The sequence below is a fragment of the Merops nubicus genome, unplaced genomic scaffold, assembly GCF_000691845.1.
Source record: "Merops nubicus isolate BGI_N331 unplaced genomic scaffold, ASM69184v1 scaffold8839, whole genome shotgun sequence".
NCBI classification, from domain to species: Eukaryota; Metazoa; Chordata; class Aves; order Coraciiformes; family Meropidae; genus Merops; species Merops nubicus.
The window spans coordinates 1-17,932 of record NW_008628964.1 but is presented as its reverse complement, the minus strand read 5'-3'; the positions used below and the strand labels follow the sequence as shown (position 1 = coordinate 17,932).

General features: G+C 39.8%; 1 protein-coding gene across 1 annotated transcript in view; it reads right to left on the bottom strand.

Annotated features, from left to right (window-relative positions):
• Positions 1-14,898, bottom strand: part of EVC2 (Ellis van Creveld syndrome 2) — a gene marked incomplete at its 3' end in the record, with an annotated part of 46,024 nt that extends 31,126 nt beyond the window's left edge. Inside the window, exons 1-6 of the mRNA XM_008946837.1 lie at positions 14,849-14,898; positions 8,199-8,359; positions 7,614-7,679; positions 3,608-3,794; positions 1,565-1,674; positions 596-658 (exon numbers count right to left, since the gene is read on the bottom strand). Of these exons, the coding sequence (XP_008945085.1) occupies positions 596-658; positions 1,565-1,674; positions 3,608-3,794; positions 7,614-7,679; positions 8,199-8,359; positions 14,849-14,870 (609 nt within the window). The remainder of the gene's footprint in view (positions 1-595; positions 659-1,564; positions 1,675-3,607; positions 3,795-7,613; positions 7,680-8,198; positions 8,360-14,848) is intronic.
• Between the last annotated feature and the right edge of the window lie 3,034 nt (positions 14,899-17,932).

The window sequence follows — 17,932 nt, the reverse complement described above, 5'->3', positions numbered from 1 at the left end:
GCAGCACTCATACTTTTTCACAACCCACAAAATCACCTTGTCACAGGCCACCATGCACTTTCTTCCAGCGGAGCAGGAAAGAAAACTTGTAGGGCTTGTAAATTTTTAAAAAACAGCAAAGCAGCCTAGTGTGCAGGCAAACCGTGTGAAAGCTGATAGGACCAACTCAGCATGGCATGCCATGAATACTCAATTAATTCTTCTCTTTTCTGTCCTAAAAGTCAACATTTAGCATCCACTTAGTCACACCTGTGTGTTGGTTTTGCCACAACCATGAACAGGCTTAAATAATGATTTTTGATAAATAAAATCTGAGATTGAAAGCATTTATGACAGCTGAAGATATGGATGAAATACAATACATGGCACCTTTTTCAGCTGATCACCATTTCCTTGCACAAACTGATTTAATTCTGAAACATCTTAATCTTGGCCACAGTCCAAAGGCAAATATTATCTGTATGAAATATGATGGGTTCCAGAATATCTAAGCTTTATTTTTCAAAATTAACAGTATTCTCACACAACTTTACCATGCATTTCAACTAGTCTGTTCATTCAGTAAGTTCAACATAAGACCAAATCACAGACATACCTTAGTCTTTTTCTCTTTAGTTACGGTGAACAATGCTGTCAACGATACAAGATGTGTTTTATTCTGAGAGAGAGAGAAAAATATTGCTTGTATTAAAAAAAATGAGCAGAACCTACTGGCAAACAGCCCAGAGTCTTTAGAAAAGCCTCTCCTTAGAAGATAAGCAATACTTCTCATTAAGCTTAAAGCTGAAATCTGATCAGAAAATCAGCGTACTGATAGGTAAACACTAAGAGACATGGAGGCAGCTGCTCTGTGGGACACACTCCCCTTCTAATCACACAGAGACACATTCTCGTGATCACAGAATTAGATTTTTCTGTGCCTATAAAATCTGGGTTGACTGAAAATGCACAGAACAGAAGCCACATTCACTGCATATGTCTCTACTCTTCCAATTTCCTGTTTTTTGAAGACTTGCCCTCTACCGCTCTAGTACCACTCTCAAGCACACTGAACATTTTTTTTCCCTCTAAAACAAAGGAGACACAGCAGTTGAAATGAAAATATATCTGCAGGTTCTAACTGCATGTAGTTATGAAAACCACAGAAAAAAACATCAAGTCATACTTAATCAGAAAATTTTACTTTGGAAGAAACCACTTGACCTGACTCCTACTCGAAGCTGGGCTAACTCCAGCATTAGAACAGTTGTCTGGTTAGAAGCCTGGGTTAAACCACGTTCTCAAAAGTCAGCAATTACACTGGAGATAAATACAAAAAAGTGGAGGAAAAAGCTACAGCACAACACACAAACATACTTCATCTATTTAAGGAGGTCTAGGACTTCCTATGCTATGAAGAATAACTCAGGTACTTGTCCATCTATGGTAAACAATCAGAAAGCCTAAGAACTTGATTTCATTATGTGCAGGCCTCACTTTCAGGCAGACAAGAACCACCTTTGAGATTTTTTTTTTTTTTTTTTTAAAAATTGTGAAAAACAAAATAAAATTTTAAAGGAAATACCTGTGATGAACTCCTGAAAGTTAGCTTCACAGGCAGTGTCAAGACCCCGCCATCCCACATTTCTTTTGCATCAAGAAGTGCAGAGTAGTTGATGGCAAAGTGTTCTCCACCTGTTAAAACAGAGAAAACCCCAGTTGTGTAGATTAAGCAGGATAGGTACCAGTTGAGCATCTTTTTTTACACAAGAAGGCTGGGTGTGAATCTCTGAAGAGCTAAGCACCCAGATGAGCTCAGTTGCAGTTACAGATGCTTGCAAAATTTGAAAAGCAAGTTCAATATGAACAAAACAACTGAGGAGCTTCTTAGGTTTCCCTTTAGACTGTGCTTCCTCATCAGCAAAAGTGCTTTCCTAGGAGCCGAGCTGCAACAGGCTCACAAAACTGACTTCGCGGGAATTCAGCAGAGGAGGCAGCCAGAGCCTACCAGCATAGTCCAGAGAAGAGGAATATGAATAAGTTTTCTCTGTTTCAGGAAAATTTCCCAAAGAGCCCTGGGGAAGGCTTGGGAGAGCACCAGAGCTTTTCTTCTCTGACACACCAGATGCCCCGCATCCAGAGAAGACAGTTCCTGGTCACACGAGCCCAGCAACAACCTTTGTATCTGCCGCCTCTAAGAACTCAAGCAAATTTGCCCCAAGATTTGGAAATTGCATTAAGTGATGCCTCAAGCTACTGGAAAGCATCACACTTTGCCTGACACTAAAACTCAACATGAGATATTTAATTTATTCTTTTTTTAAAATAAAATGGACAGCTTACATTATAAACCACTAACTGGTTCGTTGCCCTCCCATTGAAACCAAAGAAAAATCTGACTGAGATTTCAGATTCATTTTGCATCACAGTGCACTGGAGCATTGAAAAAATATTATGGGTAACATGCAGCATGACAGTGCACAGGCCAGTGTAGGCAGAGCCTTTCTGTCCAGCCCTACTGGCAAGGTATGGTCTGAGACCAGGACTGACATAGTAATGACCAAATCTCAAACTATGTACCAGTCTGTTGTACAGAATTTTCTTCCACTTCATGAGGAACATATATGGGCTGGAAAAGCTAGCTTCAGTTGCAGATTCAGTAATTATAAATAAACTGAATAACTGCTGTAACTTGGTTTTCTAGATCAGCTCTGCAAGCCATTTTATTCTTTCGCAGGGATCATTCTTTCTTAGGAACCCCTGCTGAGAGCCAGCAATTCCTTGACGTTTTACAAAAACCCAGCCCTATAATCAGCACCACTACTCACACTCCTGTTATTAGAAATGGAGCCCGACCATCCATTTGCAGTCAGACAGCAGCCCCAGGTCTACTTATTTCCCTTTACTGTTCGGAAATCTTTCAGCAGTAAAACACTGTAATAACCCTTGATACTTCAACCATGCTCTGAAAAACAAGCTGCTAATTTTCTGTGTGCTTGTGCTTAGGAAAAGGAGATGAAGAAATCAAGAGAGGTAAAATTTTATGAATGTGTAATGATCCAAGTGCTCCCAAATGAATAGACTGACTCCAACAGTGGAACAGGTTTATCTCTCTATTACTGGCTTTGATTTTATAATTTGCTCAGTTTGAGGAGAACAGATCCTGAGAAGAGCTGTGTTATTTCTGATGAATCATCCTGCCTGCTTGCACAGCCCTCTGCAATTTCAGTGCACCTCAACACCTCAGCAACCCAATCTGCCATGCTTGCCTAAAGAAGCAAGACTCGTCAGATATGATTAAAATGGCTTGTGCAGCAGCTCTTAAAAATATCCAAAATGAACAAATACTATGACAAAAGATTCTGTTTCATCTTGATGGCAGTGAATTTTACAGAGTACAAGGGCTCACTTCTGTGCCTGACAGATCAGAAGCAGTTCAAAGGTGGGAGTCAAAATGTGAGCTAATAGAATTGTAAACCGCAGCACGAAAACTTTCCCAGAATCTTTCACCTGTATTAACTGATAATTGGTGACTTTACACCACCATAATTAAATACTTAATATCATGAATTGGACAGATGCTCTTCCACATACGTAATCAGGAATACTTCCCTGCAGATTCCGTTACCTTGCAAGAATCTTTTTGTGTAAATCTGTATGCCAGCTGTGGTCTTATTACCACTGCTTTTTTGAACATGTAGACCAGTGATATTGTCCAGGAGGATAAGATCTGTTATGTTTGTTGAGAGCAGCATGTTGGTGTTATTAATCAGAAGCGTAATGTATGCAGTTTGAGGGTCATGTTCAACATCCACCTGAAAATGGAAATATCAGTATTAATAGAGAAAAATGCCTGTTGGTGCATCTTAACAGCAAAATTCATAGACTTGATTACTAATAAAAGTTCATTAGATGTGTAAACTTATTTTCTGAAGACGTTTTGAGTGACCTGCAAGTGGGACTACACCGTTTGATCTCAAACTCCCAAGATTTTAATCTTTGGTATGTCAAGCTGTTGCTTGGAGACAAAGGGACAAAAAGCTGGAAGTTTGAAACAGCTCACATAGCGAGAGACAGAAGTGAAGACAGGAATCTGAATATCCCAATGATACATCATACAACACAGAACCAGATCATAACTTTATAATGTCTGCAAAATTCTTAACTTTGAACTCCTGTACCACAAGGATGCTCCTTCTGCAAGCTGCCCTTGCTGAAAATTCATTCTCCCCATGCAAGTTTGGGCTCTATTTCCCTTTTTTCACAGCAACCACACTCTCCAACGAGTGCCAGCTGCCTGCATTCGCCCTTCCCATGGAGCCACCAGTGAACTTGGAGTTCACAGCTCTGAATCCAGTTACTGGTGAGGTTCATAAGCTAATCACCAATCTCTAGCAACACACTCACATAATTTCATTTTATTCATTCCATTAGGACATTAACTCTTATTGAGTAATTACATCCTCTAAATGAAATTACTTTGAGCACAGAGCTCCTTACTGACCTCTCACCTTCCAACCTGCCTTCCCTTCTAACTCGTATTAAACAAGAATTGTCTAAAATTTTATCACATCTATAGCAATACACTGCCCTATAGTATAGCAATGATGGAATATCAGGCTTCTAATGACACCAAATTAACACTTATTTAACTGACCGAATTACGATTCAGGCTGAGCCTCTCTCTTTTTTTCTCTCCTCCTTTTTAGGAAATGCCTACTCTGTATCTGGACACCAGAAAATATAAATAATAAAGTAGCTCACATAGAAATTAATTCTAAAACAATGAATGCTGATAAGATTTCAGAAGTCACACCAGAGTTCATGGCAGCCACAGGGACTGATGTATGTACTTATGAATTCACCGTGTACCGCTGATCTCTGCATTTTATCCTAATTCAGTAAAGAAACAGACTACAGTTTTAGGATATTTTATGAATCAAGGAGAAGAAACAGTTTATTGAAATTATCATCACTTAGTTTGCATTTTTCTATTTAAGTGACAATAATTAAAATACATTTAAATAAGTCAGTTTATATAACTCTCCTTGGTATACTACACTAAATTTTCCACTTATTACATCAAGTTCAACCTCAACTATGTTAAATGTTATGAAGGAAAAAACAACTATTTTTTGTACTAGATTCTGCAAATAAATGTCAGCACATACAAAAATAGGCTTAGTCACATTTCTGAGGAAAACATTACCAATGATGGAGTCAACCTGCCATTCAACCTCTCCTGTGCAGCCACAAAAGGCTAGAAACTTGCTTCAAAAAGCACAAACAAAATGAAACAGGAAAAAAAAAATCAAACAAAAAACTCAAAACCACATAAAGAAAATCCAAAGCCCTGACGCAGAGACCCTGATGCAATCACCAAAATAAGAAAACACACCTTGAAAAATTTAAGGTTCAAACTGCACAAGCTGTTAATACTGTATTATGCTCTATAGTAAATGTGGATGGGCTTGTGTAGACAAACACGTGCACCAGCAAAAAGGGGGAGCTGGGGATACAGGGAAATAGAAAAACTTCATTCTCCCTTCACTTTCCCATACCTTTCCCTTGCTCTTGTGTGAGATGAAGACAAAAAACGAGTATTTCAGGGTCTCTCTTCCTGTGCTTCTAATCAGGCAAAAATATATTCCTTTACATTTGGGAGAGCGGATGTAAAGAGTAATTTAGACAAATTCTTACAATAGAACGAAGGAAGTAGCATGTGCATATTCACAGGCAGGTAGGGGAATATGGAAGCATTAGTTTTCTCCTTCCTGTAGGCAGGAGGTTTAATTCATATTCCTACACTTTGTTCATTATCTTTCTCTAACCAATTTTACACTTTCTCTTCATTTTGTTTCATTCCGTTTGTTTCATTTAATACATTCTTAACTTGGTGACCAAACAAAACAACCCTTCAGAGGCATTTCAAACATACCACCTACCTCCTACCACAATCTTCCTCAGGTGGCCAAAAAGCCACATTTGTTACATTTTTGATCAATAATAAATACATGTTTTGCATTCTTTATTTTTGACTGGCAGTCAGTTTTCAGTTAACTTGCAAAGAAGATGAAAGAATTTTGAGAGTATTTCTAGAAAGAAGCAAGGGACTGGGTGCTGGATAGGTAAAATTTAAAACAATCTGATTTCAGTAAGGGTATTTCTGCATTAAGGTGTTGGAAGAAGCCTGACTCCAAAGAGTAAACATATGTTATCTTCATGCTCTGAGGAGCCACTCAAGGTAGGAGGAGGAAAATGTGCAAAACTGACTTTTCTCCATTTAAAACAGCTAAAGACCACCATATGGCCAGTCTGTCTCTTAGCAGGAAAGCATCTGTTCACATGAATTAGGACTGAAGTAGGTGGCAAGGTAAGGAAAGGAAAATGAGAACTGCATTTGAAGGTGGAAGACAATCACATGCAACCACATAGTTTTCAGTAATTTACAACTAATAGCACAGCAAAACTATTTTCTGATACTCTTAAAATCTACAACAGATTGATCTTGTACAGCAGGATTTCACCATTTTTAATGAACCTGTGTAAGGCTGTGCTACAAACAGCGGAAAAAATCAACGTGTAACTATATCAAACTTTCTGACAGCCTCTGATACAAAAATTGGGAATCTGCAACCAGAAAAGCAGAAGGTTCCGTGTTATTGCTTCTTATGTCTGAAATGCCTCATTAACTATGATATGCTGCCATTTCAACAACAACATAAGCAGTCAGTGCCATGAGCTGTGATGCACACTCATTCTTCATGCAAACGATCTGGTGCAGGTTCTGTCACCTCTCCTGGACTGGTTACTGAATCCTCTACCCTTGTACACACTATTTCAGTGGCTGAATTCAGATTTGTCTTCAAGTTGGATGCATTTTGTCTCTCCAAAGGACAGGTAGGATGATTTGTCTCTAGTTATAAAAATTCAGACTTTCTTCATTCAGTGTAAAAAAAAAACCCAGCAGGCAACAAAAGAGCAAGGAAAAATAATAATCTAGGTAAACCTATCAACATATGCCACAAAGTAAAAATAAAATGCAAGTTTTTAAATTTCCATATAGTAACTAGGGAGGTCTTTCCTCCTCATAAGTATTTTACATAAGTCAAATGAAGCCTTTTTTTCCTTCAATACTGAGCTGAAGCTGAGTCCCACTGAATATACAGACTATGACACATTGGCCCTTCTATGGCTGTGGGATAGGATGCCCAAAGACACAACGGACATCATGAGGCTCAGTGCCCCATCCTTCACGAGAACTCCATACTTGACACATACTTAAGACAGAAGAGTATCTCAAAAGGCTTATCTCATCCTTTAAAGAAATTTGCCTACCCAGCCTTGTGGCTGACTTCTAGAGTTCACTGGGCTTTGCCCATTTGTAGTTTTACAGATTTACACTGAGGCTTTTACTTTGACCACAATCCAAAATCTAAGTGAAGATTTCACTTCCTTTAGTCTGGAATCGACATTGCAAAACTGTGCCTCTTACAGAGAGTGCAACCATCTTAGCATCAAAAAGGATGTTCTTCCAAATATTCAGCACAGGCACAATTCTGTCCGCACTTTTTAAGCAATGTTTGGGTACAAACTTCCTACCAAATTAACAAGACAAGTGTAAGAAAACTTACCACACCGCATTTCTGAAGGGTTATTCCAAATGCAGAAGATGCTGAAGTATCAGAGACATCTTCAGGCTGTGGAAGAAGGGGAAAAGTTTACGTAGTACACAGAAATATCATAATTCACAAACTACAGCACAAGTTAAATTGTGTAAATAATGAAATGAGATACAAATCACCTTCAAACTTAAGAGTCTGTTATCGCAAAAGTTAATCTTGTTTTCTAGCCCAAATTTGTATGAACTACTTATTCCTACAAGTAATTACTAGTATCTTAATTAACATAGTCATGTTTTGGCTATTACAATTCCTAAAAATACATTATACAGGAAGTTCATCAAACTATACAGATCCACTTCATTACTAAGTGTCTATCTGAATTTACACGGCAATCACATAGCTGTACCCATCACAATAAGTCTTTGGAAGTCTCACAACTAGTTGGTGTTGCTGAAGCCATCTCAAGGGAACACAATCACTCGAGACAGAATTAGAAACATACTAATTGGGTAGCAAATTCCCAGCAACATTAACTTTTATATAATTGCTAAAATCCTTATGAATATTACAAGTGGCAAACCATCTTTTACTGACCAGCTGGTGGTTAACAGCAGAGTCTCGTTTGAACAAAATCTTCTTTGTCCACGATGGTATCAAAGCAAAGAGCGAATGGCCCCACTGATTGTCTGAGGCTGCAGAAGGCAGGAGCTGGTGAGGGACTTCATTTGCTTGAACGACCAGAGGTAAAGGCATTTCTGAAAACCAAGGCAACACTGCATTAGCACTAAATCTGGCTCCTGTCTAATGCATGAATTAAAAGGTTTCAGTCTTAAGTCAACTAATATTTTCAACACAAAGAAATTTTTAGCAAAAAGTAAATAATTGAAGCAGTCTACAATGTGAGTGTCCTCAGTGCTAAGGGTGCTGTGCTTCAGAGATACAGTGTGCCAATTAACCATGTCAATACATATTCAAAACAAAAATGCTTCTCAGTTGAGTAAAGGTCTCAGTTACATTTCAGCTGAATTAGACTGCCATCAAATTGAATGCTCCTCAGTCTAGTAATCAGCAACGTAAATGCTAGCTCATACTCTTGTATTTTTATGAGACTAGTCCATGATATCATACAAAATTACAAAAATAGTTCTGAAATCGTATGACTTTCATCTATGAAAGTAAAAGTACCTGTGAAAATAAAAGGAGCTCTACATGAAACAAATTATATCAATAATTTAATATACTAAACTGTCAAAAGATAAAATTGCTTAATGAAGAGAAAAATGTCACAAAAATTTCAAAACTATACTTGGCTCGTTAAGTTTGAAAAAGATACTTTTTTCCATTCCTTGTATAATAATTCTCGTTTATTACTTGTTTTTAAATCACATCTTTTAATCACTAGAAATATTTATTAATATGAACAAAAAATCTCAAGATAAAGCCAGGATTATTGGCAAATGACTTTTTCCATAAAGTTTTCATCTTTGAAAAATGTATTATATGTTAATGAAATATGAAAAGCTGAAGATGTTAAAATTTGATTAATAAGAGAAGCAACATTTTTTTGATAAGACACTGCTCTGTTGAAAGAACAATATAAAGAAATACTGTTAGCTGCAAATAGAAAAGACACACACAGATCATTCAGAATTGGGCCCTTAAAAGGAGGTCCTAGAAAGGGCCCTGAAACACTGATGCACATGAATCACTGCAAAGATTTCTGTTAACACAATCAATGAGATGCCGTCCAGCTGCTTACAGAATCCAGATGGACAAATGCACCTTGGGGAGCTTCACTGTCTTCCCATGCTGGAATACCATGCATTTATTTGGGAGGGACTGGTTTATATTGGACAAAGTTGTGAATATATGGCCCAGGAAAAGCTAATTGTTTATATTTTACAATCAGTTTTAATTCACTTCTCTTAAGTTTTACTTAAATACTTAAACCACTGTTAAACAATGCAACAGACTCAGACTAATTTAGGAACTATAAAAATAACAAGGTAAACTTGGTAAGAATAGTAGTACACATAATTACACCAAATGTCTGCATACCTTTGGGGTTGGAATTTTGTCAGGGTAGTCATGCATAGCATATTTCTGTTTCAAGACTAAGCAGCAGCCCAAATCACTCAAGCTGACACCAGTGCTGAACTGTAAGTGCTTTACAGACCTGCCAGCTACCAGTCTGAGCCCACCTGGCCATAGCACTCCCCAGAAGATCCAAGTATACCAGATCCCACCTCCAATGGCTCTAAACTTGTGTTCCAACTACTGAATCAAGCTTCTTTGCAGTTTTGTATACATATACGCAAACACTGAAAAAGGTTATATTTGCTGTGTCTCTCATCTATTAATGGCCTTGTAGAGTTAGATAATGGTTGGACTCAATGATCTTAAAGGTCTTTTCCAACCACAGTGATGATTCTGTAATGCAACTACCAAGCCATTCCTAAGGAGGTTCTTGCCAGACTGCAGGAGATGTACTTTCCTTTACAGTAAACAGAACCCCTGATTGAAGACACAGAGCTTTTTTGTAAGGCTTCATAAGAGTCAGAAGTCAAAATGGCAGAAAGTATGTGCTGGGCTGAGCAACTACTACTTCCTATTTAGCAAGAAGGGAGTAACTGCTTCATAAAGTATCTTTTGTTCTTATGCCCATGCATAAGAATACATGACAACTCCATCAGCACAGTAACTGGAACTTCTCGTGTGACAGCAAATCTTGATACTCCGCTCTGGAGAGTACTGAGTCCACAGTAACCTCTTTAATTAACTGATCATATTATTTGACTCTCTGGATTACTAATTACACAGATTAGTCTGTTTTCAAGTTGTGCTTTGTCATCATTTACAAGACCGAGATAATGTGCCCAGAACCCAGCAGAACTCTCCAGCCATGTTATTTGGCTGCTCCATCACTGCTAATTGGAGACTGGGGATTTCACAGGTTCTTGACATTATATTAACAATACATGCTGTTTTATCATACCCTGGTTTCCCTTGCCTGTAAAGCAGCACTCTTTCTCATTATTTTTTGTAGTGTCAACTTTCAGATAAAATAAGTAACTTTTTCCTGATCCATATATATTTAACTGTCACTACAACATTATATGGCTCAGTCCAGTTGAAATGTGAGACAATATTGCTGTCTTTAAGGGGAAATTTTCTTTGTTTTCCTTAATTAAACATTCCGCATTTTTACAGTGTACTATCAAGTTGTTAAATATTTTATACTTTTAATTAGCACATTAATAAAATGTTTTCCCATTATTTAAACCTTCCATAAATCCAACATAAACAGATATGCCAGAATCTTGTCTTAAACACCATATTCCTAGCTAATTACTAGTGCTAGTAGGTCAACTTTGTATCGAATTACAAAATGAAAACATGAAAATAAATATTAATATAGCTGAATCAGCTGGCAGATTCGTGTAACATTTTACCACTTGTTACTACAGCATTCACTCAGTCCCACATATGCACAGTGCCACCACAATATGAAATGACAAATGCACAGCTGATCAGAACAGTCTCTGCTATTTAATGCTGTTCAATTTTCCTTCCTATTCTCCCCAGGCAGCCACCTGCCACTTCTCAGCTCTGTGTAGTACTGCTTCAGGTGGTGATCTATTGCTCTTCTGGAGCTCCAGCAGCCACCCAAGGCACACACAATACACTGAGGAAGGAGAGCTCCCTCCTCCTGGCTCTCACTGGTTCGTTCACTTGCTGCTCAGGGTGTGCAAGTACAGAGAGGGTCTGACCTGGTACAGCAGGGACCTGCCACAGGGAGGCTGTGGCGACAGTGGGTCTGTGTTCAGACCGCCCGGGGCTGGATGGATGGGTAGCTAAGACAAGAAACTCTCCTCTCTTTTGCTCCACATATTGTCCTTGGCTAAGAGATTCATTTTGTCTAATGACAGGGACCTTCAGTGCTAAAGCACAAACCTTTACCACCGGACTAACCATGCTGAGTCTTGAACAAGTCAGTGGCACTGACAGACCATGATTAGAATGGTAGGTGTAACCTAGAGTGCCTTAATTTTCTTGAGAGAAGTTAAGGGCAAGGTTATTCATGGCCATGGTAATTAAACAGGATGACACAAAATTAAAATAGTCTTACAACAGGTTTGCAGCAAAGAAAAATATAAATTATACATCATATCCTTAAGGCACCCATAACTCTGTAATGCATTCTAACCTGCCACGTTACAGTAGGAAACTGAAGACTGGCAAGTTTGTGACATGTCAAGTTCAGAATTAAAAATTATCTAATACTGAGAGGAGAAAAAAAAGCAATTTAACTAAGTAATTCTAATTCTTAGTTCTCAAGGGCTGCATATTTCAAATCTCAAATCTGTAGTCTGATTTGCTTTTCCCCAGAATTTATCAGCAAAGCTTTGAATAATCTTGCTTTATTCCAGCAGAGAAGAAAGGAGTTAAAAATACTTGCTTGCTCTATTTTTGTTGTTCTGAATTGTTCCCTGTCCTGAAAACCATCCAGGATACAAGATCCAATCTGAAGTCCTTTCAATTACATACAAGAATGAACATGCAAAGCTAGTCATTTACTGCATTTCAGTTTCAGATGTTGCCATTGGCTTTTCTTGTTACAAAGTCAAAGAAACCATGAGCATCAACAAAACCAATCTACTTCTCAGGCCTGTTTTGAGTAAGTCAGAGTAGCTCTAGTTAGATGTCTACAGGTAGTGGTGTTCCCCAGGGGCCAGTACTGGGTCCAGTCTTGTTCAACATATTCATCAATGACCTGGATGAAGGAATGGAGTGGATGCTCAGTAAGTTTGCTGATGATACAAAACTTAGAGGGGTGGCTGACACAGCAGGAGGCTGTGCTGCCAGTCAATGAGACCCGGACAGGCTGGAGAGTTGGGTGGACATGAACCTAATGAAGTTCAACAAGTGCAAGTGTAGAGTCCTGCACCTGGGGAGGAATAACTTCATGCACCAGCACAGGTTAGGGGTTCACCTGCTGGACAGCAGCTCCATAGAGAAAGACCTGGGAGTCCTGGTGGACAACAGTTTAATCATGAGGCAGCACCGTGCTCTTGCAGCCAAGAAGGCAAATGGTATCCTGGGGTGCATTAAGAAGAGGATGACCAGGAGGATGAGGGAGGTTCTCCTCCCTTCTCTACTCTACTCTGCACTAGTGAAGCCAGTATTGTGTCATGTTCTGGGCTCCCCAGTTCAACAGAGAGAGAACTACTGGAGAGTCCAGCAGAGGGTTACAAGGATTATTATGGGAGTGGAGCACCTCTCTTACAAGGAAAGGCTGAGAGACCTGGGTCTGTTCAGTGTGGAGAAAACTGAGAGAGGATCTTATCAATGCTTAAAAATATCTAAAGTGCATGTGTCAAGAAGATGGGGCCAGTCTCTTTTCAGTGGTGCCCAGTGATAGGATATGAGCAATGGGCTCCAAATGGAACACAGGAAGTTCCACCCAAACATAAAGAGAAAATTTACTGTGAGTGTGGCAGAGCACTGGAAAAGGCTGCCCAGAGAGGCTGTGAAGTCTCCTTCTCTGGAGACTTTCAAAACCCAACTGGACACACTCCTGTGCAACCTGCTCTAAATGAACCTGCTTTGGCAGAGAGGTTGGACTAGATAATCTCCAGAGGTCCCTTCCAACCCCTACCATTCTGTGATTCTGTGACAAATACCTCACTACAATCTTCTTTCAGGTAGTGGGAAAGCGGTAAGGTCTCCCCCCAAGCCTCCTTTTCTCCCGGTTAAACAATCCCAGTTCCCTCAGATGTTCCTCATAAGACTTGTCTGCCAGACCCTTCACCATCTTTGCTGCTCTTCTTTGTACGTGCTTCAGCATGTCCTTCTTGTAGTGAGGGGCTCAAAAGTGAACACAGCATTTGAGATGTGGTCTCACCAGTGCACAGTTCAAAGGGAACTTGCTGGTCCTGCTGGCCACACTACTTTCAACCACTAAGAAAAAGATACTGCATGTCAAAATCCTCTAATAGGGCAACTTTTTCTTTAGCACAAGAAGATTCTTCTGAACCACAACACTGCAGGCATTTCCTCTCTCAGTGGATAGTACAACTTGAAATCTATCAGAAAACAAGACATGAGGAGCGACGATGACATTGAATAAATACAGGGGGAAAAACCCAACAAAACAAGGAAGCTGAGGAAATCTAAATTATTTGGTTTCATATTTAAATTAATAATCTCATTTGTAAATTAGCCATGGCACAGGGCAAAGAAATCACAGGCATCCCGCTAGATGACTGCTTCAGAGTGTGTAATTACTTGGCAAATGTATGCCATGAAATCATCATTTGGGGAACACCACAGCCATGGGTAGTCTATTTCTGACATGTCCTTGTTAATTGTCCTTGTTAATGTGCTGAATGAGGACCTTGTAACTTTCAGGGTATTAATCTCAACTACACCTGGGTGAAGTAGCACACTATTTCTTATACCTATATAATGAAAACAAAGACCAGAGACTCAGAGAAACCAAGTAATTTCTTCAAAGGTACATAAAGAGCCTGTGCCAGTCAGCCCTCAGACGCAGCTCCTCCAAGCTGTACGGGACCTCTCTAAGTATCAGGGTAGAATACTGCGATCAGATTAGGCAGCTGCCAGTGGAGATGCCCGGTGTATCAGAGATCAGTGGCAAGTACAATTACTACCTGCTGTAAAGAGAACTACCATCCATCCCAGCAACACCTCCAGACTCCCTGTGCCTGAGTCTTTAATAACTTAGTCCAGAACAAAGTACGTTAGCTACTGTAATTGCAGAGGTCTTTGAAAATAGCTTCAAGAGTAGGTGTTGCAACAGTGTTAAGAAAATGCATAAAGGTCAAGTTAGTTAGCTTCTGAAAAGGAAGGAGGTCTTGATCAGCGCTTTAAGTAATAAGGGTTTCCAACAACACTGGGATCGCCGGGCATCAGATGGTGCTCCCCTACATCATTATGTCTAATGAGAAAAAAGGGATCCTCCTGGAAATGATTCAGAGCAGGGTATGGCCTAAGGTGTTCTCACAGGGGCTTCATCCCCTTCATCATGAGCTGTTTAGGGAGCCTAGAGCAACCTTGTTCCTATTGTAAGCAAACACTCCCCCTGTGGCCCAGGATTGAGTCTCACTGATGACAGCAGGCCACCAGGGCACAGCTCCAGTCACTGGCCCACCTTCACACCCATGATCTGGGAGTCCTTGGATGGCCACAGCACTGAAAAGAAAGAGAAAACACTTACACACCTGTCATTCCCAGCCATCTCATCTCTTTTTGAAGCCACAGATTATCTTCAATAACCTAAAATTAACACAGAAGAGAGCAATTATAAAAAAGAACTGTTTTAAAAAAGGTCTAATATAGAAATCGTGTGTTGAATTTATACTTCTCAATTAGTTAGAACCGTGTTCCACAAAGCCTTCAGTTTCCCCAAATTGACTACTAGAAGAGACAAAACACAGTCCTAGAGGTCTCCCACATCCTGATCTGTTGTCTCCCAGTATGGCTACGTACAATTGGGTCTCAAACTGTACTTGCAACACACAGCAGAAAATGAAATTTTCCAATTAGCAAAAACAATGAAGCACAGAAGAGTTACAAAAGCCTTGTGAAACATGATCTGGTGGTCAGAGGAAGGAGCTAAGTGATAAGGAAGTATTTGTTTAATCAGCAAACCCTGAAAAACTGACAACTGGGCTTTTACCATTTTTTTCAAGGTCCTCTTCAAAATTGGCACATCCTACCCAAAAGGTACCTGGTTGACTTCCAAAGAAGCATGAAGTCAGCTAAAATCTGTGTTAATTAGAGGAAAGACACAGGCAGGACAGGGAGATCACAACCAACCACTAACCCAAATCAAGATCAAAGAGACAAGCCAAGACAAGACTTGACTTGCCCCGCCCCACACATATTCAAATTTACATAACAAGAGAGGCTAATTTAAATATAACCAGTAGCAGGCAGGATGGAAATCACTGACCAATGAGTGTCAATTTAGGCAGGAAAAATACTTTGTGGCTCCTTTGTGTGATGTGCTCACTTTGTACAATTATCACCAACACCCATCTTTGCACAAACATGAACTCAATAAAATAAAATAATCTTGCTTTGCTGTTTTCAAAGGCAGACTTGAGAACACAGGGAAATCCAATCGCCAGGAATCAGCAGGCATGTGACCACACTGCATGATCAAACCTACTGACATTACATTTATTTTTCCTTCAGAGCCTTCCAAAGGGACTGCAGGCTGAAATCTAAAGCTTTCAGGGCAATCTGTGACAGCCTCCTGCCTGCACCCAGACCACAGAGGTTGCTACAGAAACCACAGCTCCAAAACATCAGTAAAAGAATCCAGAGTTTTTAAGGATTTTTAATGCCCAGTGTTTTGATCAAGATATAGCAGTCACACAAGCAACCTCTCATGCAATAAAAAAGCTACCTTGCAGGAGATAACTGAGTTAGGAATGTCAGCTGATTAACAGTGACCTTCTAAGTCTGCTGAGTGATGTGACCCACAGCTGCTGTTTCTGTTTGTGCTCAAGCACTGCATGTGAGTAATGCTAAGCACTGACTTGTGTCAACACCACTGTTATAGTACAGCAAGTTAGGGGCAAATTTCTTCTTTGCCTCGCCAGGGAAACCATCACTGATTATTGCTCCTCTGTAAATTCAATTAACCTTGTGTGAAAATCCATTCTCACTTCATACAGGCCACTTTCCCTCAAAATAATAGAAAATGCAAGATCACAAATTTGGATCCACTACGAACCCTCGCTTTTAAGCGGACGCTGCTCTGGAAAACAAGTACATATGGGAATGGATGAAGCTCCTGTGGAAGAGAAAGGACAGAGAAATGAACACAAGCAGGAGCATACAGCACACTCTGAGCAGCCCCAGGATGCAACTCTGGGAGACCGCAGGCACTGAGCTCTTCACTAGGGACTATTTATTTGCAAATACCTTGTTGTACAGCTCTCCCTGCGCTCCAGAATTCTTCCACATAAGCTAAGTTATGCTGAAGTTTTCTAATGCCATTATTGATTTTTTCTCATTAGTTAAAACAACCTATACGATTCTGAGTAGCCAAGCATCTCCAGAACACAGAAAGATAATAGGAAATGCCAGTGACAAACTTAACTTAACAAACCGTCTGGTGAATATATATAAATGTGCATATGGATATGCAGCAATAGAAATCACATGTTAAAATTAACCCTTGCCAGAAATTTTTAGAGCCGTCTAGAGCTCTACCTGCATGAAGGAAACGTGTACCAGTAATGTATGTAATGACACAAGAGCAGAACTGATGAACATATAAAACACCAACACAATGGTCTATTATGTGAAATGTTGAAATAAGTCTTGTTTATAAATATAAGTCCCAAGTATTACTCTATGCATATAGATGAATGTCAATGTTAAACATCAACAGTTCCTTTGTAAATGAGCCTGTAATGAAAGTAGACAGTGGTCCACAAGTGGATAAAGGCATGCAGAAAATGTGGCTAACATGCCATATTTCTGGCTTCCTAGGAAATCAGTGTACAAATGTTTCCTGATTTCCAGACTCCAGGCATTCATTCACCTATGACTTAACAACAGCTCATGCACAAAAATCTATGGTGTTCATTATGTCCATGTGCATCAGCTACAAATATCATTACAGAAATCCTTGGTTTTTCTTCTGCCTTATCTAACATTCAGTTCTCAGTAGTCTGCACTGGAAAATATAGTCTGGATTTGGCACAATTCCTCCACCCTGTTGCAGAGTGGATCCATAATACCAGAGCATCACGAAGGGCTCTGCATCTGCAAACAGTGCCAATTCTATGGGCCAGCACTCAGATCATGTTTCAGAAGTAATTAATTTAATGCAGTAATACTGCCAGCAGACATTTTGCAAAGTTTCACATTCATTTATTTTTCTGGTAGAAAAGTAAGGTGGGTAGGTTTTGTTGTTATTGTTCATATTTTCCTGCAGTACTATTTCCTGTTGTAATCACACCACAAACTATCGTTCACGATGAACTTCATTCCCCACAACAGTGTCTCAGGTAAACTCCACATGGGCAAAAAAACCTATGCTGACACATTTTGAGACAGCTTCACAGACACATACCCAGATAAGGAGAGAAAATTAAACGTAACAGCGGTATCCTAAACTACTGGTGGCACTGCCGATGGTGGCAGGCTGATGCCAGTGGGCAAGGGTGCCGTGACTAGGTACACGACCACCGAGCGCTGCCGCTCAGGAAGGCGAGCAGCGAAGCGGGGCCGGGGCCGGCACCTGGCACGTGCAACGGCCCCACCACGCCGACCCCGAGCAGCTT